This window comes from Pongo pygmaeus, chromosome 1 (genome assembly GCF_028885625.2).
Source record: "Pongo pygmaeus isolate AG05252 chromosome 1, NHGRI_mPonPyg2-v2.0_pri, whole genome shotgun sequence".
Classification (NCBI taxonomy): Eukaryota; Metazoa; Chordata; class Mammalia; order Primates; family Hominidae; genus Pongo; species Pongo pygmaeus.
Window position 1 is genome coordinate 13,437,716 of NC_072373.2, and position 22,870 is coordinate 13,460,585.

A 22,870-nucleotide genomic window follows, 5' to 3' on the forward strand; every position below is an offset into this window, starting at 1 on the left:
TCTTAAAGTAGTTAAGTTATATCAGGTCTGTGAATACTATTTTTGAGAATATAATACATCCTTATATCTTAATTCGTGGTACTATGGGAAGAGATTTGTAAATGGTATGAACAACAGCACTAAATACCAGATAATCTACAGCATCTGTTATGTTGAAGTTAGAATATAATATATAGTTTTAAATCAGGTTTACTTTCTTAACTCTGTTCTCTTTTGTTTGTTGTTGTTGTTTTGAGACAGAGTCTCACTCTGTCACCTGGGCTGGAGTGCAGTGGCACGATCTCATCTCACTGCAGCCTCTGCCTCCTAGGTTCAAGCGATTCTCCTGCCTCAGGCTCCCAAGTAGCTGGGAGTACAGGCGTGCACCACCACATCTGACTAATTTTTGTATTTTTACTAGAGACAGGGTTTCACCGTATTGGCCAGGCTGGTCTCAAACTCTTGACCTCAAGTGATCCCACCCGCCTCAGTCTCCCAAAGTGCTGGGATTACAGGCATAAGCCACCTCACCCAGCCTCTCTTTTGTTGTTTTAAAAATCAGTTTGTATCCTTTGAAGTAATGTCAGCTAGTATTTAGAGTAAGTATAGGTGTGCCTCTGTTTTGTTGTTTTAAAAATCAATTTGTATCCTTTGAACTAATGTCAGCTAGTGTTTAGAGTAAGGGTAAGTGTGAGAGGAGGTAACCCAGAGATATGACATAAATGAAGGAAATCAGCCCTGCAGCAAAATACATTGAGGGACAAACTCCTTTAGTGGGTTTAAGATAAATGAGAGGGCTGTCACCTTAAAATTGAGTTTTAAAACATATTGAGGTATTCTAAGTCTTCTTTTTTCATTCCATTAGATTATAATCTACCGCTCTCAGCAGATATAATCCTGACCAAAGAAAAGAACTCAAGTTCACAAAGATCCACTCAGGAAAAATTACATTTAGAAGGAAGTGCCCTGTCTAGTCAGGTTTCTGCAAAAGTAAATGTTTTTCGAAAAAGCAGACGACAGCGTAAAATTACCCATCGCTATTCTATAAGAGATGCAAGAAAGATACAGCTCTCCACCTCAGATTCAGAAGCTAATTCAGATGAAAAAGGCATAGCAATGAATAAGCATAGAAGGCCCCATCTGCTGCAGCATTTTGTAACATCGTTTCCTAAACAAGACCACCCTAAAGCTAAACTTGACCACTTAGCAACCAAAGAAGAACAGACTCCTCCAGATGCTATGGCTTTGGAAAATTCCAGAGAGATTATTCCAAGACAGGAGTCAAACACTGACATTTTAAGTGAGCCAGCTGCCTTGTCTGTTATCAGTAACATGAACAATTCTCCATTTGACTTATGTCATGTTTTGTTATCTTTATTAGAAAAAGTTTGTAAGTTTGACATTACCTTGAATCATAATTCTCCTTTAGCAGCCAGTGTAGTGCCCACACTAACTGAATTCCTAGCAGGCTTTGGGGACTGCTGCAGTCTGAGCGACAATTTGGAGAGTCGAGTAGTTTCTGCAGGTTGGACTGAAGAACCGGTGGCTTTGATTCAAAGGATGCTCTTTCGAACAGTGTTGCATCTTCTGTCAGTAGATGTTAGTACTGCAGAGATGATGCCAGAAAATCTTAGGAAAAATTTAACTGAATTGCTTAGAGCAGCTTTAAAAATTAGAATATGCCTAGAAAAGCAGCCTGACCCTTTTGTACCAAGACAAAAGAAAACACTGCAGGAGGTTCAGGAAGATTTTGTGTTTTCAAAGTATCGTCATAGAGCCCTTCTTTTACCTGAGCTTTTGGAAGGAGTTCTTCAGATTCTGATCTGTTGTCTTCAAAGTGCAGCTTCAAATCCCTTCTACTTCAGTCAAGCCATGGATTTGGTTCAAGAATTCATTCAGCATCATGGATTTAATTTATTTGAAACAGCAGTTCTTCAAATGGAATGGCTGGTTTTAAGAGATGGAGTTCCTCCCGAGGCCTCAGAGCATTTGAAAGCCCTAATAAATAGTGTGATGAAAATAATGAGCACTGTCAAAAAAGTGAAATCAGAGCAACTTCATCATTCGATGTGTACAAGAAAAAGGCACAGACGATGTGAATATTCTCATTTTATGCATCATCACCGAGATCTCTCAGGTCTTCTGGTTTCGGCTTTTAAAAACCAGGTTTCCAAAAACCCATTTGAAGAGACTGCAGATGGAGATGTTTATTATCCTGAGCGGTGCTGTTGCATTGCAGTGTGTGCCCATCAGTGCTTGCGCTTACTACAGCAGGCTTCCTTGAGCAGCACTTGTGTCCAGATCCTATCGGGTGTTCATAACATTGGAATATGCTGTTGTATGGATCCCAAATCTGTAATCATTCCTTTGCTCCATGCTTTTAAATTGCCAGCACTGAAAAATTTTCAGCAGCATATATTGAATATCCTTAACAAACTTATTTTGGATCAGTTAGGAGGAGCAGAGATATCACCAAAAATTAAAAAAGCAGTTTGTAATATTTGTACTGTTGACTCTGACCAACTAGCCCAATTAGAAGAGACACTGCAGGGAAACTTATGTGATGCTGAACCCTCCTCAAGTTTATCTAGTCCTTCTTACAGATTTCAAGGGATCCTGCCCAGCAGTGGATCTGAAGATTTGTTGTGGAAATGGGATGCTTTAAAGGCTTATCAGAACTTTGTTTTTGAAGAAGACAGATTACATAGTATACAGATTGCAAATCACATTTGCAATTTAATCCAGAAAGGCAATATAGTTGTTCAGTGGAAACTATATAATTACGTATTTAATCCTGTGCTCCAAAGAGGAGTTGAATTAGCACATCATGGTCAACACCTAAGTGTTACTTCAGCTCAAAGTCATGTATGTAGCCATCATAACCAGTGCTTGCCTCAGGACGTGCTTCAGATTTATGTAAAAACTCTGCCTATCCTGCTTAAATCCAGGTTTGTATGTGTGTGGGTGGTGGCGGGGGCAGGGGTTGTTGAGCATGTCTAGATCTTTTTCATTGGATGCTTTCAAGTGAGTGATAAAGTGTATGCATTTAAACTTCTAACACTGATATCTCCAGGGCCTTGGCAGCCGTGTGATCGTATTTACTCTTTATTCTTTCCTAGGATTTAATTTCAATTTGTCAACAAAAAATGTTCTCCTTCCGTGTCAGATTTGTTTTAACCATTTGTTTATGTATGTATGCATTTTTTACTGAGCTGTTTATAGAGAAGAGGATAGAGCCATTGATTTTAATTTCTCAACAAAAAGAAAAGTTTTAGATATACATCTGAGAAAAACATAGATGAAACACAGATATCCAAGAGCAGGGCAAGTTTAATTACTTTATGTTTCCTTGACAGAATATTATTGGCCATTGAAAATGTTTACAAAGATCATATTGGAATATGAGAAAATGATTATAATATCTTATGGGTAAAATATAAACAATTAAAATAGTGTTCACTTATTTACAACTATGTAAAATATGTATTACATGTACAATAATACATAAAATGATTATTGAGGCAGAGGCACTAATGGGATTATTAATTTTAAAATATTATATTTACATTTATAACCTCTGCAATATATGTAGAAAAATTAGAAAATATAGATAAACAAAAATAAGAATATTAAAATTGCTTTTAATCCTATCAATGAGTTTTCCAGACTTTGTGATTGCCAAATCTGGTGCATTTAAAAATAATTTTATAAACGAATGGGTAGACTGGACTTTCAAATTAATGCATATACCATTCTAGAAACATACAAAAATAACCTATCATTAATATCTTCATGTGTGGCATTTTTTGGTCAATCTTAGTACAACTACTTTAAAACTATTATTGATGTTAAATCAATGCCTTACAGTCATTTAAAAATTTTTCTGACATTTTGGCATTGTTTAAATAGAACTGACTGATTTGAAAGTTTTGTAACTCTTTGGCATATTTGTGGACAACCTGAATCTTTGTGATGAAAGGGCTGAGAATCACCTAGCTGGCTTATATTAAAGTTATTACTAGGATTCCAATGATCTAGACACAAGTCTTACCTGAGACAGAGCTGAAAACCTTTTATAATATTTGTACCATTGACTCTGTTCAACTAGCCCAATTAGAAGGGAAATTCGTGCGATGCTGAGCCTTCTGAAGATTTTCAGCTCTGTAGTGTGATTCTTTCCCTTCATAAGGTATAGATTTAAAGTAAACAAAAATTCCCAAATGAACCGTCGGGCAGACAAACTAATGAACAAACGCATGCTTGCCTGCCCTCAGGGTGTCCACCTCAAGTGTGGTGGTGGCTGTGGTGTTCAGAATTTATATAGAATTTGCCATTTGGAGAAAAATATTCTTCCCGGAATTGCTTCATTTAATGTGGGACAGGTAATCTTTTCTTTTTAGATACTGCTGGAGCCATATATACAAATGTTTGAAGAAGGATATCAGAGTAATTAGAAAGTAACTTGAGGTCCTAATTATATCTAACTAAGAACTTTAGCCCGATAATTGATGAATAAAATTAGGTAGTGGTTAGTATATCCCACATGCAATAGCGATATATTAAATACTATATGTACCTATTTATAAATGATGTTTCTTTATTTAAACCTTTTTACATGCTTTTTTTCTTTCACAGGATAATAAGAGATTTGTTTTTGAGTTGTAATGGAGTAAGTCAAATAATCGAATTAAATTACTTAAATGGTATTCGAAGTCATTCTCTAAAAGCATTTGAAACTCTGATAATCAGCCTAGGGGAGCAACAGAAAGATGCCTCAGTTCCAGGTATTGATGGGATAGACATTGAACAGAAGGAGCTGTCCTCTGTACATGTGGGTACTTCTTTTAATCATCAGCAAGCTTATTCAGATTCTCCTCGGAGTCTCAGCAAATTTTATGCTGGCCTCAAAGAAGCTTATCCAAAGAGACAGAAGACTGTTAACCAAGATGTTCATATCAACACAATAAACCTGTTCCTCTGTGTGGCTTTTTTATGCATAAGTAAAGAAGCAGAGTCTGATAGGGAGTCGGCCAATGACTCAGAAGATACTTCTGGCTATGACAGCACAGCCAGTGAGCCTTTAAGTCATATGCTGCCATGTTTATCTCTCGAGAGCCTTGTCTTGCCTTCTCCTGAATATATGCACCAAGCTGCAGACATTTGGTCTATGTGTCGTTGGATCTACATGTTGAGTTCAGTCTTCCAGAAACAGTTTTATAGGCTTGGTGGTTTCCGAGTATGCCATAAGTTAATATTTATGATAATACAGAAACTGTTCAGAAGTCACAAAGAGGAGCAAGGAAAAAAGGAGGGAGATACAAATGTAAATGAAAACCAGGATTTAAACAGAATTTCTCAACCTGAGATAACTATGAAGGAAGATTTATTATCTTTGGCTATAAAAAGTGACCCCATACCATCAGAACTAGGTAGTCTAAAAAAGAGTGCTGACAGTTTAGGTAAATTAGAGTTACAGCATATTTCTTCCATAAATGTGGAACAAGTTTCAGCTACTGAAGCCGCTCCCGAGGAAGCAAAGCTATTTACAAGTCAAGAAAATGAGACCTCACTTCAGAGTATACGACTTTTGGAAGCCCTTTTGGCCATTTGTCTTCATGGTGCCAGAACTAGTCAACAGAAGATGGAATTGGAGTTACCTAATCAGGTAATACCTTGTCCTTAGTCCAGCTCTTATGTAATATATATACATATGTATACACACACATAATACATGTAAAACGTAATATATATATGTAATATATAATATATTATAAATATATATTATAAATATATATTATATATTATATATTACATATATTATGTAATATATATTACGTTCTACATGTATATACACATACACACACACACATTTTATAAGTGTCAGATGAATAATAATGGATATTGTGTTTCAAAGTTGAAAGATCTAAGTCTTTGTGTGATGCTGTTGGCTGCCCTGCCCAGATCTCCTTTACCAAACTGATCACCCATTCACCATCTGTGTATCAGCACCCATCTTCCAGGAATCGCCCTTGACCGATGGAAGATGCCTGGGAAGGATGCTCATAGCTAATGCTGATAGATGTGGCTCTAAGAAGTGGGGACAATCACTGTGGGGCACTTCAGGCTCCAGAGCTTCCCAGGAAATGAGGCTGGGACGAGACTTCTCCTAACACCACATCTTTGTCCAGATTCTTCTAACCTCTTCTGCTTTACCTCACATTCTTACAAGTTTTCTCCTGAGATCATTTCTCAACTAAAAACGAACCTAGGGACCTGGAATATGGCAGACCTCTTCTGTCCTCACTAACTTACACCTAACTGTTCAGTCAGCCAACAGGCTCTTCCTACTTCAGTTCCAGCCTCTATGTTGCCTTATGTCTAAAAAATCCTGATGCTTCCACACTGAATTTCCACAATTGAAATTCACACGCTTTAACACAGCACACAAAACTCTTCAGTCTTGCTTTGACTTCTTTGCTTAGCTTCATTTCTTGCCATTCTTTACCATGCTGCAATGAAAAACAAATAAGATGAACTATTTTATCAATAAAAGTGTTATTAATTTTAACAGGATGTTTGTATAGAGCTAGATATTTATATAGTCATTTTGCTTTCATATCAACTGCAAATAAATGGATTAGCTTTATACTTAGGTAAATATTAATTTATTATTTATTTTTTCATCATTTAGTTTTTTTAAATGGTTATTAATATTCTTAGTCTCTTTTATTTTACCTTAGAACTTGTCTGTGGAAAATATATTATTTGAAATGAGGGACCATCTTTCCCAGTCAAAGGTGATTGAAACACAACTAGCAAAGCCTTTATTTGATGCCCTGCTTCGAGTTGCCCTCGGGAATTATTCAGCAGATTTTGAACATAATGATGCTATGACTGAGAAGGTATGAATAACAACGTATAGTTGTGTTCTTTGGGTATGACCAGCAGAGGCGGAAGTGTGGGATGAGACTAGGACGCTGATGAATGTCATTAGAGCATGTGGACTAGGACTTGGTCAGATGAGTTCAGTGGATCTTATCTCCTCGTGATAGATATACGATGGGATGGACAGTATTTTGTCATTGCCCCGTCTTATACATAACAGGAGAGCAATATGATATGCTTTTCCTTATCTAATCTGGAAATTTACTGGGAATTACTTCCAGTTAAGACAGAAATATATTACTTGATTTGGTATATTTTACATATACCTGATAGTGTATTAAGTGCTAATTCAGGGATGGTGATGATTTACCTATCCTATCTGGTTCTTTGGTGGTACAGCTAATATTTCCAGAACTCTCTACTCACATTAATTTTAAATCATTCAACATAAAAATGACTAGTACTTACATAGAAAATAGCAGTCACAGTGTTTTAGTTGTTTAACATTTTTTCCTAAAACAACTATTGTAATTTTCTTTCCTAAAATTATGTGGTGCATAATTGGCTTGTTTCCCTCTCATTTTATGTTTATTTTACCTTTAATTACCATCTGTCCTTTATTTTTTATATAACTTCTCTTTTAACTCCTTGATCTAGCCATATATATAATGTTTTATAAGGTTTTGAAATAACATTTTATGTTACTATTTACCATAACTTAAAAACATGCTGAAATAGCTATGAATATGTTCATCATGTTACTGAATTAATTGATTAACTGTAAAATGTTAAAATACCTACTTTATTCTACCTTTTATTGTTGTTACAATGATGAAGTATTCTGAGCTTCTTTAAGTGAAAGTGTTTTCTAAAATGAAGATATTAGTGGAATTTTTATAAGAAAAGGAAAATTTCTTTCTTACACAGGAAGTTAGCACTGGAACTCTTGACTTCTGAGGTGCTTGTTATGTAGACAGTTGCGTTCTGAGATCTTTTAATTAATCCCTTTGAAAAAAATGTCTTGTCTGCTCTAGTTACCTAATTTATGAGGCATTTATAAAAATCCTTACGAAAAAATCTTTTTTATTAACAAATATGCACAAATAATATATATTAGTATTAAATTGTATGAAGTAAAATTTTACCACATTGTGGGTTTTAGTCATTTCCAATTGTATAACTAGAATGAAATTTCTTACATAGATTTATTTACTAAACTGAAATGACCTACAACTTACTTTGTTAGAAACCCCCTTTTTGAGGTATTAAGTTGTCTGAAAGGATCTGGGAAATTTTGCTGAGTGAATTTCATAATTTATAATGATTCATATTGTTTACTAAGTTTTTTTCTTCAAGAAAATATTGAAACTGTCCTTAACATGACTTTTGAGTAATAAGTATTCTATTACTAAAAACAAGCAAATGTTATTGAATTACACTGATTTATAGAGTCATCAATCTGCAGAAGAATTGTCATCCCAGCCTGGTGATTTTTCAGAAGAAGCTGAGGATTCTCAGTGTTGTAGTTTTAAACTTTTAGTTGAAGAAGAAGGTTACGAAGCAGATAGTGAAAGCAATCCTGAAGATGGCGAAACCCAGGATGATGGTAAAATATCATTGAAGTGCTTGTAATTAGATCTGCAAGCCAGATCATTAAATAGCAAAATGGTTCATAATAATACCACTTTAGAATTTTGTATTGCCTTACAGTTTAACAAGTGTGTTGCATAATCATTTTACTGATCTTCCCAACAGTCTGGCATTCATATATGCAACAACGTGATATAGTTTGTTATCACAAACATCATCTGAGTGCTTAAGAACATGAAATGAAGGACAAAGTCCCCAATTTCATGTATATTCTAGTGTGAAAGACAATAAATACTAGAAATAGATAATAAAATAGAAATCGATAAACTGGGTGATGTCGTAATAGTAACTGGGTGGTGAGGGAAGTCCTTTCTGAAGAGGCAATGTTTACATTGAGGACTAAATGAAAACAAGCTAGGCAGACAAACACTGGCAGGAAGAGCATTCAGGCAGTTTGTTATAAAGAATACATAATACAGGAATGCAGACACCTGTCTGTGACAGCCAAGCATAGATTTCTTAGTTTACCACAACTCAATTTGTCTTTAGGATGGAACTATATTGCCTATGATCCTTTCCTCCCTTTCTTTGGATTTAAAATGAGTAGAATGGAAAAGATGGGTTGATTAGAGCCAAGAGACTTCTGGCAAGACTCCATCTTTTTATATGCTGACCTTGTGAGTGTCCCAGTACTGCTAGTCTTTTTTTTTCGAGATGGAGTCCTGCTCTGTCGCCCAGGCTAGAGTGCAGTGGCATGATCTCGACTCACTGCAACCTCCATCTCCCAGGTTCAAGCCATTCTCCTGCCTCCGCCTCCCAAGTAGCTAGGATTTCAGGAGCCCGCCACCGTACCCAGCTAATTGTTATGTTTTTAGCAGAGATGGGGTTTCACCATGTTGCCCAGGCTAGTCTCGAACTCCTGACTTCATGATCCACCCGCCTCGGCCTTCCAAAGTGCTGGGATTACAGGCGTGAGCCACCGCACCCAGCCACTGCTAGTCTCCACTGAGTTCTCAGTAGTATATCTTCCTCACAGTCAGTTTTCTCGCTCTCATCTAGTGAATGGGAATAATCACTGATATCTGACTTAAAGGGCTGGATGGACCCATGACTGGTGCTTTTTGAAAAAATATTGGTTTATTAATTTTTTTTTATAGTATAGCTTACCATGGTACAGATTTGACTTTATAATTTTGGATTTCCTCCTTTTTTATGTTTGCTAAGTAGATCTCAAAAGAATTCTGGTCTAGGTGGAAATTTATAAATTTCTTAACGTATCAACATTTTATTAAGAGCACAGCAGTCTTAAAAGATCATATAAGTCAAATTTTCCAAATGCAATATTCAATAAGACAGAGTCTGTTTCTCACTTATGAAGAAGGCAAAATTGATAAATCATCCAATCACTAGTCAAGCCTACTATTTTCACAAAGATTTGGGTGGGCAAATTGAACTGCTCTGTGATTTAGGTATTTGGGGGGTCAGAAAGTTTGAATAGGTTTTTTTTTTTAAGTTGTGTCCATGGGCTGTGTTAAATCTCTATCATATGTCTGTAAAAATTCTTATTTGCAAAATTTATAGTTCTATTGAAGATGAAAATTGCTTTTAAGGCAACTCATTAATCTTCAAAATATCCATATCATTGTCAAAAGTTGTGTTATAGGAAAAGATTGGAAAAGGTTTTTTAAGCATCCTCTGAATAGTACTTTCGCCACTAGATCTTCTAAATGATTAATGAAATTTGAAATATTTAGTGTTTAGGGAATACAAATAATCTTTTGTTTTTCTCTTTTCAGGGGTAGACTTAAAGTCTGAAACAGAAGGTTTCAGTGCATCAAGCAGTCCAAATGACTTACTCGAAAACCTCACTGAAGGGGAAATAATATATCCTGAGATTTGTATGCTGGAATTAAATTTGCTTTCTGCTAGTAAAGCCAAACTTGATGTGCTTGCCCATGTATTTGAGAGTTTTTTGAAAATTATTAGGCAGAAAGAAAAGAATGTTTTTCTGCTCATGCAACAGGTAAAAAATTCATTTAGTTAAATGTGATCAATATTTATCAGAGTCATCACCCAATAACATCTCCTTATGTATAACCCAACTTTTTTGAAAATTATTTGAGATGATTACTTATCTTTTCTGGTACCTCAGGTGAATACCTACAAGTGGTATTCCAAAATCTTCTAATTCCATAGTTTTCTAAAGTAGCATAGAAAATTAATGTCCTTTGCTAGCCAGTAGTAAATCCTCATCTATTTCTGAGAGTGGGTAATATTTTTTAAAATGCATTTAATTTTAATACATGCTCGCTGTTTTGAAAAATCAGTATAAAAAGAAAATGAAAATTGGTATAATCCTACACATAGTAGTCTTTTTAGTCATTTTTAAATACATATATACATATATAGTAGATACTCTATCATATAATTTATTATGACATTACAGTTGTTTCATGCTTCTGTGAGGTAAGTAATTTAATTTTGCATTTTTTTTTTAATCTTCAGGGAACTGTGAAAAATCTTTTAGGAGGGTTCTTGAGTATTTTAACACAGGCCGATTCTGATTTTCAAGGTAAGTTGAAACTGTTTTAAACAATAGCTCTGAAATTATTTTATGTGAAAAGTTGATAGTAATGGCTTCTGGCTGGGTGTGGTGGCTCATGCCTGTGATCTTAGCACTTTGGGAGGCTGAGGTGGCAGGTGGATCACTTGAGCCTGGGAGTTCAAGACCAGCCTGGGCAATATAGAGAAACCCGTCTCTATAAAAATTAGCCAGGTGTGGTGGCGCATGCCTGTGGTCCTAGCTACCTGGGAGGCTGAGGTGGGAGGATCGCTTAGGCCCAGGAGGCCAAGGCTGCAGTAAGCCATGATCGTGCCACTGCACTGCAGTCTGGGTGACAGAGCAAGACCCTGTCTCAGAAAAAAAAAAAAAAAAGGCTTCCATTGGCATAGTGCTCTGTGATTTCAAAAAAGTGTCTTTATATGCATTATCTCATTTGTTCCTCAGATCTGCACAATGAAATAGACAGAGTGCAAGTATGTTTATAGAGAGGAAAATCTAGATTCCAAGGGGTTGAGTTGTTCAGGGTCATATGCAAAGAAGTGGCATTGTGGGGACTGTAACCCAGTCTAACGCCATGTTGTTGCCATATCTGATATTGATTACTCTGTACTTGGTACTTCCTCAGACATTTGAGAAATTCATAATGAATGTATAATATGATTGCTAATCACAAGAAATCTAAATTTTAGTTGGAGAATTAAGGCTAGCCTACATGAGACATTAATTTTGGTTTGTGTGATGTTTTCTCATGATTAAATTCAGGTTATACATTTTTGGCAGGAATACTCAGAAGTGATATTGGGTCCTTCTGAGTGCATCATATCAAAAGGACTTATGATATCTGGATCTTACTACTGGTGATGTTAACTTTGATCATGTGGTTAAGGAGGTGTTTGCCAAGTTTCTCTATTGTAAAGTTACTATTTTCCCTTTATAATTAATAAGTATCTTGGGAGATAACTTGAGACTATGTAAATGTACTTTTTCTCATTCTTTCATCCACTAATTTTAGTATTATGAAAAAAATATGAAACTATGATGATTCTTGACTGAAACAGTTAATTCTGTGGTATCTGCCAAATAGTGATTTTCTGTTTCGATCATTCCTTCATTTATTAACTGAGATTGTACTGTAAGGAAAAGCTTTCTCTTCTCATTCATTAACTTATTTAGTATATGGGTGTATTTTTATTATTATGCTAGGCACTTAGTGAACCCTTGTGATCTGAATATGTGTTTTTAACTGAGAAATTATGTTCCATTATTTAATAACAGCTTTATTGGGATATAATTCCCATACCATAACATTCACCTATTTAAAGTGTATAGTTCAGTGTTTTGTAGTAGGCAGTTTATTTACAGAGCTGTGCAAGCATCACCACAATTAATTTTAGAACATTTTCATCACCCCCAAAAGAAACCCTGTACCCTTTAGCATTTATTGCCTATTGCCCCTTAACCCTCCCCTGCACGGATTCTCCTGCCCCTGGCAATCACTCATCTACTTCCTTTTCTGGATATTTTTCATATAAATGGAATATGTAGTCTTTTGTGACTGGTTTCTTTCACATAGCATGCTACAACATGAATGAAGCTTTCAACCTTCATTCATGTTGTAGCATGTTTCAGCACTTTAATTCTCTTTCTAATCATTTCTTAAATTTTTTACTTTGCATGGATTCCTTTTTTGCTTTTTTTTTTTTTTTTTTAAGCAGGGTTTTGCTCTTTTCGCCCAGGCTGGAGTACAGTGGTGCGATCTTAGCTCACTGCAACCTCCACCTCCCAGGTTAAGCAATTCTCCTTCAGTTTTTATTAATAGACTTTATTTTTTAGAACAGCTTTAGATTTACAGAGAAATTGAACAGATATTATAGAGAGTTCCCCCATTACACCCCTCCCTGCCAGTTTCCCCTATTATTAACATCTAATTTTTTATGATATATGTATTATTATTAATGAACTTATATTGATACATTATTATTAACTAAAGTCCATAATTCGGATGTCTTAAACTTTTACCTAATGTCCTTTTTCTGTTCAAGGATTTTATCCAGAATAATATTACATAATAGTTAGTTGTCATGTCTTCTTAGGTACCTCTTGACTGTAACAGTTTCTCAGACTTTCCTTGTTTTTGTTGGCCTTGACAGTTTTGAGGGGTACTGGTCAGAATGTCCCTGTATCAGAATTTGTTTGACATTTTTCTCATTGTGCTATCTTGTGATTTTGATTTGTATTTCCCTAGTGATTAGTGATGTTGAACCTCTTTTCATGTACTTATTGGCCATTTGTATATCTTGTTTGAAGAAATGTCTATTCAAGCCCTCTGCTTATGTTTGAATTGGGTTGTTTCTTTTTTTGTTGTTGAGGTTTAAGAGTTCTCTATATATTCTGGATATTGATTTCTTATCAGATATGTGATATGTTCATATTTTCTCCCATTCTGTATGTTCTGTTTTTACTCTGTTGATAGTATCCTTTGATGCACAAAAGTTTTTCATTTTGAAGTCAGTTTATCTATTTTTTTATTTAGTTGGCTATACCTTTGTTGTCATATCTAAGAAATCATTGACAAATCTAATATTATGGGGTGTTCCCCGTAAGTTTTATTCTTAGGGATATATAATTTTACACTTAGATCCTGAATTCATTTTGAGTTAAATTTTGTATACAGTGTTAGGTAAGGACCCAACTTTATTATTATTATTATTTTGCGTGTGAATATCCAATTTTCTCAGCATCATTTGTTGAAGAGACTGTCCCTCCCCCATTGAATGGTTTTGGCACCTTTGTCAAAAGTCATGATTATGCTAGGGGTATGGGCTTTTGAGAGGAAGATAATAAAAACAAAGTGCCATTGTCATTAAATCCTATCAAGGGTACATATTGTCAACATGATTTATAATTGTTGATGTTGACCTTGATCATTTGCATTAAGTAGTGTTTGTCAGGTCTCTCCACTATAAAGTTACTTTTCCCCTTCCCTGCTTCTTTTCTTTTTTGGCTGAAATAACATTCCATTGTGTGGATATACTGCATTTGATTTATCCATTCATCAGTTGATGGACATTTGGGTTGTTCTCCTTTTTTGCTACTATGAATAATGCTGCTATGAACACTCGTACAATTTTTTGTGTGGACATATGTTTTCATTTCTCTTGAGTCATTTATTTTGGGTCATATGGTAACTCTGTGTTTAATCATTTGAGAAATTGACAGACTGTTGTCCAAAATGGCTATACCATTTTACATTCTTACCATCAGTGTATAAGGGTTCTAATTTCTTCACATTCTTGCCAACACTTGTTATTATATGCCTTTTTAATTATATCTATCCTAGTGGATATGAAGTGGTATCTCATTGTGATTTTGATTTGTATTTCCTGGAAGGCTAATGTATTAAGTATACCTTTGTGTGTGCCTTAGTCCCTTTTGTGCTACTATAACGGAATATCAGAGACTGAGTGATTTATAATGAACAGAAATTTATTTTCTCACAGTTCTGGAGACTGAAAGTCCAAGATCAAAGTGCCAGCATCTGGCAAGGGCCTTTTTGCTGCATCCTCACATGGCAAAATGCAGAAAGGAAGAGAGGCAAAAGGAGGCTGAACTCTCCCTTTCATAAGGGCATGAATCGCACCCATGAGGGCAGACTCCTCATGACCCAGTCACCTCCCAAAGATCCCATCTCTTAACACTACCACAGTGGCAACCAAATTTCCACTTGAGTTTTGGAGGGGACAGATACTTACCCCATAGCAGTGTGCTTTTTAGCTATTTGCGTATTTTCTTTGGATTTCTTCAGAGAAATGCCTATCCAAATCCTTCAACCATTTTTATACTGGTGATTCATGTTTTGATTATTGAATAGTAAGAGGTTTTTTTATGTATTCTAGATGCAAGTTCCTCATCAGATATGTGCTTTGCAAATATTTTCTCCCATTCTTTGTGCTGTTTCTTAACTTTCTTGATGGTTTACTTTGAAGCATGTTTTAAAAGATTTTTATGAAGTCCTATTAGTCTATTCTATCTTTCATTGCTTTGCTTTTAGTGTCATATCTTAGATCTAATACAGGATCATAAAGATTTATTATTTTAAAAAATAATTTTCTCCTCTCCATATTCCCTCCTCTTTTTTTCTTGTATTCTAATTGTAATCTTGAGCCTTCCCAATTGATCTTGCAAAGATAAGATTATCCTTCCTGTCGTATTGACTGCGTCACTGTTTTTATGCTACATTTTGAGACATTTTTTCAATCCCAACCTTTAATTTCTTATTTCAGTAATTTTAATATTTAAGAGCTCTTTTTTGATTGTTTTCTGGTTATTTCTTTTTCATATAAGGATATAATATCTCCTTGTATATATTTGATTATGGTAATAAACATCTTAAAGGTTCTTCTGTCCCCAAATTATCTCTTTTTCCTCTGGGGTCAGTTTTGTCTGTTTTTTGTTTTTTAAATATTGTTTTTACTGCTTTAGGTTGCTAATTCTCTAATATTTTTATGAACCTTTTTAGCCCATATATATTTAATAAAACTGTTGGAGATTTCCTCTAATATTGTGAAAGTGAATTTGTTTTCTATTTTGGCCTCTTTCCTGGGTGGGTAGTATGTTGAAGAGCTCTGTGTGAATGTGCCATTGGATGATTAGGGGCTTCCCAAACACCTAGTGAAGAGGGCTTTACTTTGGGGGACCATTAGGGATACTATTACCCTACATGGCAGTTTGCATACCTTAGAAAAATGCATCTTTCACATATAGGGCTTGGCTGGCATATAGTGTCTTTGTGCTGAGAAAAAAGGCATCCCTTTCTTGATCCAGGCATCACAGCCCAAAACCAGGATGCATGGCTTGGCATACAGCATTCAGACTTTATTTTAGTCTCTACTTTTCCCTTTGGTTAGGCAGTTTGTTCAGTCTGCAGACTGTACAGTTATACTCAGTAGCCGTGATGCTAAAAGCCTATGTACACCTGACCTTTTGCTTGGTAATCCATTTTGTGTCTTTAGAGAAGAGTTATCAGGTTTGGGACCTAGAAGTGAATACTGAACTATCTGTGCTCTGTACTGAGAAACAGGAGAGAGGTGGATATTCACAGACAGACCTTTCATTAATCCCTGTATTGTCAGCCGCCCTCTCACTTTCTCTCCAGACCTTAGATGGACAACTCAGCTTCTTACTGCTCTGAACCTCTTTGTAATTCAAAGGAATTCTAGGTTGCAGCTTTCTCTTTTATCCATCTACTTTTCCGTCTTCAAGAAATATTTTTAAATCTCTTACTAGATGTGCCCCAATGCCCACTGCCCCCACATATTTTTTCTGTTACAGGTTTCTTCCTTCTTATAATTCTGTACTTTAATGCTATGAGTTTTCAGTAGTACACAGAAGCAAGTGTATATATCCATTCCCCCATTTTTAACTGGAACCTGTCAGTTTTGAACTGGAAAAAAAAAAATAAGCACACACACTTTGATCATATTATTTTCCTACTTAAAAACCTTTAATAGATTCATGTTATGTACAGGGTAAAGTCCATGCTATTTTATAGTCTCATTGCAAGTAGTCTCTCCAGATGTATGCACTATTTTGCTACTGTGTCAGCTCATTGCTTCTACAAAATATGTTGCTTAAATATGGCTTCTATTCTCTAAACTCCAGGTCTTCCAAAACCACCAATCTTTTAAAACTTACCTCAGGTTTTAAATCAAGATTATTTCTTTCAGGTCAAAGTGGAGATAATATTTATTTTCTAGGGTTTTTTGTTTTTGGTGAGGATCAGCTGAAATAAAGCATGTAAAAATACTTTGAACACTGTAATTTGCTCTACCAATATTAGTTATTATTTTGCTCTAAAGAATTCTATGAATTTGTGTGTCACCATTTATGTTTTATGCTAAACCTATGGTGGAATAAAGAAAATGTTCAAACTAAATAGTTTGTGGTATTTAAGTATTTAAATCATCTTTAATATTTCCACTACTTGTCATCTAATTTTGTACTTAAAAAGTGATAGATATAATTAAACGTTTTCAAGATAAGATAGCAGACTATTTTATGATATAGAAGTATTAGCTTAACAAATATTATATTGATTTATGCTTCTTTAAAGAATGCCCTTAGTTTACTTGTAGCTAATTAATCTTCAAGAAAAGTGAGCTCCTGCTGGCCGGGCATGGTAGCTCACACCTGTAATCCCTGAACTTTGGGAGGCCGAGGCGGCTGGATCACCTGAGGTCAGGAGTTCGAGACCAGCCTGGCCAACATGGTGAAACTCCGTCTCTACTAAAAATACAAAAATTAGCTGGGCATGGTGACACGTGCCTGTAGTCCCAGCTCCTCGGGAGAGTGAGGCAGGAGAATTGCTTAAACCCGGAAGGTGGAGGTTGCAGTGAGCCGAGATCATGCCATTGCACCCCAGCCTGGGTGACAGAGTGAGACTCTGTCTAAAATAATAATAATAATAAAAATAATAAAAATAAAAGTGGTTTTTGTTGTTTTTGATGGTTGGTGGGTTGATTTACATTTAGTTATATTGCTATTTCTTCAGCAAATTTTGTGATTCCTATACTAGATTTTTTATAATCCATTCAAAAAGTGACAATAGTATTTTACCTCTTTTGGTGAAATTGCTCATTTGTTCCTCTAATTGTGTACTTGCTTTAATTTTTTCCCTCTTTCTTTAATTTAGCATGCCAGAGAGTATTGGTGGATCTTTTGGTATCTTTGATGAGTTCAAGAACATGTTCAGAAGAGCTAACCCTTCTTTTGAGAATATTTCTGGAGAAATCTCCTTGTACAGTAAATATGCTATAATTTTTACATTTTTCACTGATAAATTATTTCACTTATAATTTTTAATAGAATGTATTTTTAATTATTTAGAAATGTTACTAAGCTCTTTCTTTTGATGTGACAGTTGATATAGGCAATTTCATGTTATTATGTGTGAAATACTCAATTATTTGCATATATTTTAACCATTTCACTTCAATTTTGATTAACCAGACATATCGCTGAGATTATGTTTTCTTTACCCACCCCATCCCCAGTTTTTGTGCTTCAGAAAAGCTGAACAATTTTAATTACTAAAGAGAACTTAATTATGAATAGTTATAACCATCTTAGGGATCATCCTTTTCAAAAGGTTATTATCCACTATACTTTTCAATTATTGTCTATACTTCCCCTTTCCATTGGTGTGGCTTAGTGTCTTTTAAACTGTTATCTGCTAGGAAACCCATTTTTATAATGAAACCTTGACTAGAAGCATAAGCAAATAAGACAGAAAACTTTGGAGCTACTTTGTAGTGGGATTGGATGTTCCAGAGCCCTGCCCACTTTATCACCCTGCTCCAGTCCCAAGGTTCCTGAGGGAGCTCTGTGGAACATGGGTTAAAAACCACTAGTGTAGATCATTGAAAACTGGCTGCTATATTTGTGGAATGCGTTTTTATTACTTCTTCTGAGTATATTTGTCATTATCATAATCAACATCAGGTGTTATTTTAAGCATGAATAGGACATTGTACTAGGTTAATCTTTCTTATTTTTTTCCTTTTCTCTCCTTAGTCATTGTTCTTGCCTTTAATTAAATGGGCATTTCCTCTTATATTTTCTATAAATTCTACATTTCAGTTTAACCAAAAACTTGTAATATAAATAAAAGCTTAAAACCTTGTTTCAGTTTGCCAAACACAGATGAAAGAAAATTTACTTGATATGAAAAAATCATGTGAAATAAACTGGAAAGTAATTGAACACTTAGTTTTACGAAGCCAGTCGTGCTCTAAAGTCAGAAATCTGGAGAATTTGTAATGTCTCTGGTTATATCCCTGATTTAAAAGTAATTGGGAGAAGAACCATGGTTTACTTAGAAATAAACATTTTTCTTTGGTAGAAATGATTCTTGATATAAGTATTATACTTAATTTAAAATTTAAAACCAAATCATAACTATTAAATCTAAATATATATCAAAAAATCTAGGTACCCCATAAATATATGTACCTACTATGTATCCACAAAAATTAAAAATAAAAAAATAAAAAAAAAAACATCTAAGGCAGGGCGCCATGGCTCACGCCTGTAATCCCAGCACTTTGGGAGGCCTAGGTGGGCAGATCACCTGAGGTCAGGAGTTCGACATCAGCCTGACCAATATGATGAAACCCCATCTCTACTAAAAATACAAAAATTAGGTGGGCGTGGTGGCATGCACCTGTAATCCCAGCTACTCAAGGAGGCTGAGGCAGGAGAATCGCTTGAACCCAGGAGGCAGAGGTTACAGTGAACTGAGATCACGCCATTGCCCTCCAGCCTGGGCAACAAGAGCTAAACTGCATCTCAAAAAAAAAAAAAAATCTAAACATGAAACAAATTAACCACAAAAGATTACATATTTTAAGAACGAAGCCTGGGCATGGTGACTCACACCTGTAATCCCAGCACTTTGGGAGGCTGAGGTGGGTGGATCACCTGAGGTCAGAAGTGCAAGACTAGCCTGGCCAACATGATGAAACTTCATCTCTACTAAAACAACAAAAATTAGCTGGGGGTGGTGGTGGGTGCCTATAATCCCAGCTACTCTGGAGGCTGAGGCAGGAGAATCACCTGAACCTGGGAGGCGGAGGTTACAGTGAGCCGAGATCGTGCCACTGCATTCCAGCCTGGGCAACAGAGTGAGACTGTCTTAAAAAAAAAAAAAAAAAAAAAAAAAAAAGAATGAAATCTGTTTCATATTTTATCTCAGCTACAAAAAAATGAAAATTTTAAAGATGTGGGAGATAGGAAGGTATTTAAATAGGAATGCTGATAAGTGTGGGTATGTTTGTATTTTCATTTATAACCTAAATTTCAAGATTATTATGTGCTTTATTATGTGATCAGAAAGTTTCATTTGTTTTTCTTTTTCTCTAGAAAATTCTTCTTCTGGGTATTCTGAAAATTATTGAAAGTGATACTACTATGAGCCCTTCACAGTATCTAACCTTCCCTTTACTGCACACTCCAAATTTAAGCAACGGTGTTTCATCGCAAAAGTATCCTGGGATTTTAAACAGTAAGGCCATGGGTTTATTGAGAAGAGCACGAGTTTCACGGAGCAAGAAAGAGGCTGATAGAGAGAGTTTTCCCCATCGGCTGCTTTCATCTTGGCACATAGCCCCTGTCCACCTGCCGTTGCTGGGGCAAAACTGCTGGCCACACCTATCAGAAGGTTTCAGTGTTTCACTGTGGTTTAATGTGGAGTGTATCCATGAAGCTGAGAGTACCACAGAAAAAGGAAAGAAAATAAAGAAAAGAAACAAATCATTAATTTTACCAGATAGCAGTTTTGACGGTACAGGTATGATGACAGGATTATCTGATTTGTTCACAAAGATTGTTTTCAGACTATAATTTTCCTTGAGCTGTAAAAATGTGGTAGTGTTCTTAACACTCTTAACATGTTCCTCACCTTAAATGCCTTACTTAGTGGTGGTAGGTCCTGACTTATCAAAGCATGAGTTATCATATATCCTTGAATCTCCATTACGGAAACTTTAGTTTTTTATAGGGGTGAAGGGGACACCACATATACAAGTTTTTCTGGGGTCATCAGCCCCTAGAGTTCCTTATGGGACTTCTTTCCTGGTCCCATTACTGGATTAGGGTGGCTCCTGATGTTACAAAAGGATAAAACCCTATAGCTGCTTTTCTTTCTGTTGTTTCCCAGCCCCTATTAGACAGTCCCCATTTCATTTTCTTTCTCTCTCTTTTTTTTTGAGACAGAGTTTCACTCTCCTTGCCCAGGCCAGAGTGCAATGGCGCGATCTCGGCTCACTGCAACCTCCACCTCCCGGATTCAAGCGATTCTCCTGCTTTAGCCTCCCGAGTAGCTGAGATTCAGGTGCCAGCAACCACACCTGGCTAATTTTATATTTTTAGTAGTGATGGGGTTTCACCATGTCGGCCAGGCTGGTCTCGAACTCCTGACCTCAGGTGATCTGCTCACCTCAGCCTCCCAAAGTGCTAGGACTGCAGGTGTGAGCCACCACACCCGGCTAATTTTGTATTTTTAGTAGAGACAGAGGTTTCTCCATGTTGGTCAGGCTGGTTGCGAACTTCTTTCTCTCTTTTATTTCAAGTTCTCCTTCTCATGCCATGTCTTACCTCAGTGGCCTTCCCCTAGTTCCTGTCACAGAATGTTTAAATGCATCAGCCATTCTCCAACATTAGAATAAATTTCATTCCAGTTCCTTCTTTAACGGAAGAATTGCTATTGTACTGCACCTTGTTTCTCATATGACTAGGGCAGAAAAAAAAACTGTTCATTGAAAAGCAGTTTATGGTGATGGAAAGTGAAGTAGATAGGATAATTCTTAGGGCCTGTGGAATGAATGAAATGACTGGATGAGGCAGATGTTTAGGGTTTTATATGTACATGGAGATGCAGGCCTCGATAGCTCTTCATTCCACAAATCTTTCTCATCCAGTGGAACCTCTGTTTTAGGACACTATGCCTTCACTAGAATTTTCTGTTGTGGATCGAATTTTGCCACCTAAGAACTGATAGCTCTACATGTGATAATATTTATTATGATGCTATCTAATGTGCGTTGAGTGCTTTCTGTATATGTGTCACTTTGCTCAGCTGTTTCTATATACATTTTTAATCTTAACAAGTTAGTAAGTGCTCATACTATCTGTATTTTTAGAGGAAGTTAAGTAGCATGACCAAGTTATATAGCTGGTAGTTGATGGAAAGGAATTGAAACCCACTTGTTTTTAATTCCAGAGCCTTAACATTGCTACTATACTATAAGCTGTGCAGATTGCTTTCTCATGTTTTGATAGAGGCAATCTCAATGTAAACAGTCTCTTATGAATAAATATGCATAGTGACCTGAGAAAAGTAAATATTGGAAAGTTTTTTCTTAGTTTTTTATTTTAAGGATATATTAGAAAACATATTTTAGAAAGATGATTTTGTATAAACACTTAAAAATTGTAGACATATATAAAAATTTTTGAAGAGAAATAAAGAATATTTTGCTGTGGTATCTTACCTTTTACCTCTAAACTAACTGGTGCCTTTGGGCAAATTAACCTCTCAGCGCCTCAATTCTGTCACCCTATCTATATTTACCTTATAAGATGGTTGTGAGCATTAAGTTAAATATTTGTAATATTACTACTCTATAATTCCTAGGTACACACTGGTTTTGTCCTACTCTTTTATTTGTAGAAGTTCATATTTGGTATGGAACATTTTTAAAATTTCACATCAGATATGAGTTCTCTATATATCATTTATCTTGGTCAGTAGCCTCAAAATAATCAGTGACCTTAACTCTTCTTTTTTAAAACTATTGTCATCCCTACAGGGAGTATTTTTTTAATATCGGTCATGGTTTTACCTGTTGAAAAATAGCAACTAATATGTGTGCAGTCTAATAAGCAGTAGTGTTCTTTAAAAGTCTAAGCCTTTGGACATGTATTTTGTATTTTGATATATCATAACATAGCTTTACATAAAGTCACGTGTATTATAATGACAAGTAGATCATCATACATCTTCAGGTAGTGCTGGGTTTTCAAAGATGAGGAAGAGGAGTCAAGATGAATAACCAGATAGCCCAAACCTGTAAGCATTTACCCTAGCTTGCCTTAAAGAAACATTAGAGTTTCAGAATCACTTAGCAATTATATTCAAAGACTACTCACCAGGGCATATAAATTATGAATATATTCAAACACTAGAGTTTTTCCTTAAAATTTGTAGTATGAAATTTTTAAAAATCATGCCGTATTATGGTAATTCTAGAATGAGTTTTGGTAGTGTGAGGCATGGACAATGATGTGTGCTCCCTG

The 22,870-nt window shown here is 35.6% G+C and overlaps 1 protein-coding gene across 1 annotated transcript in view; it reads left to right on the top strand.

Annotated features, from left to right (window-relative positions):
* LYST (lysosomal trafficking regulator) overlaps nucleotides 1–22,870 on the top strand; it is a 213,551-nt gene that overhangs the window by 57,611 nt on the left and 133,070 nt on the right. Inside the window, exons 5-12 of the mRNA XM_054448938.2 lie at nucleotides 845–2,927; nucleotides 4,615–5,644; nucleotides 6,720–6,881; nucleotides 8,314–8,470; nucleotides 10,251–10,477; nucleotides 10,960–11,026; nucleotides 17,709–17,818; nucleotides 19,937–20,363. Coding sequence (XP_054304913.1) covers nucleotides 845–2,927; nucleotides 4,615–5,644; nucleotides 6,720–6,881; nucleotides 8,314–8,470; nucleotides 10,251–10,477; nucleotides 10,960–11,026; nucleotides 17,709–17,818; nucleotides 19,937–20,363 — 4,263 coding nt within the window. The remainder of the gene's footprint in view (nucleotides 1–844; nucleotides 2,928–4,614; nucleotides 5,645–6,719; nucleotides 6,882–8,313; nucleotides 8,471–10,250; nucleotides 10,478–10,959; nucleotides 11,027–17,708; nucleotides 17,819–19,936; nucleotides 20,364–22,870) is intronic.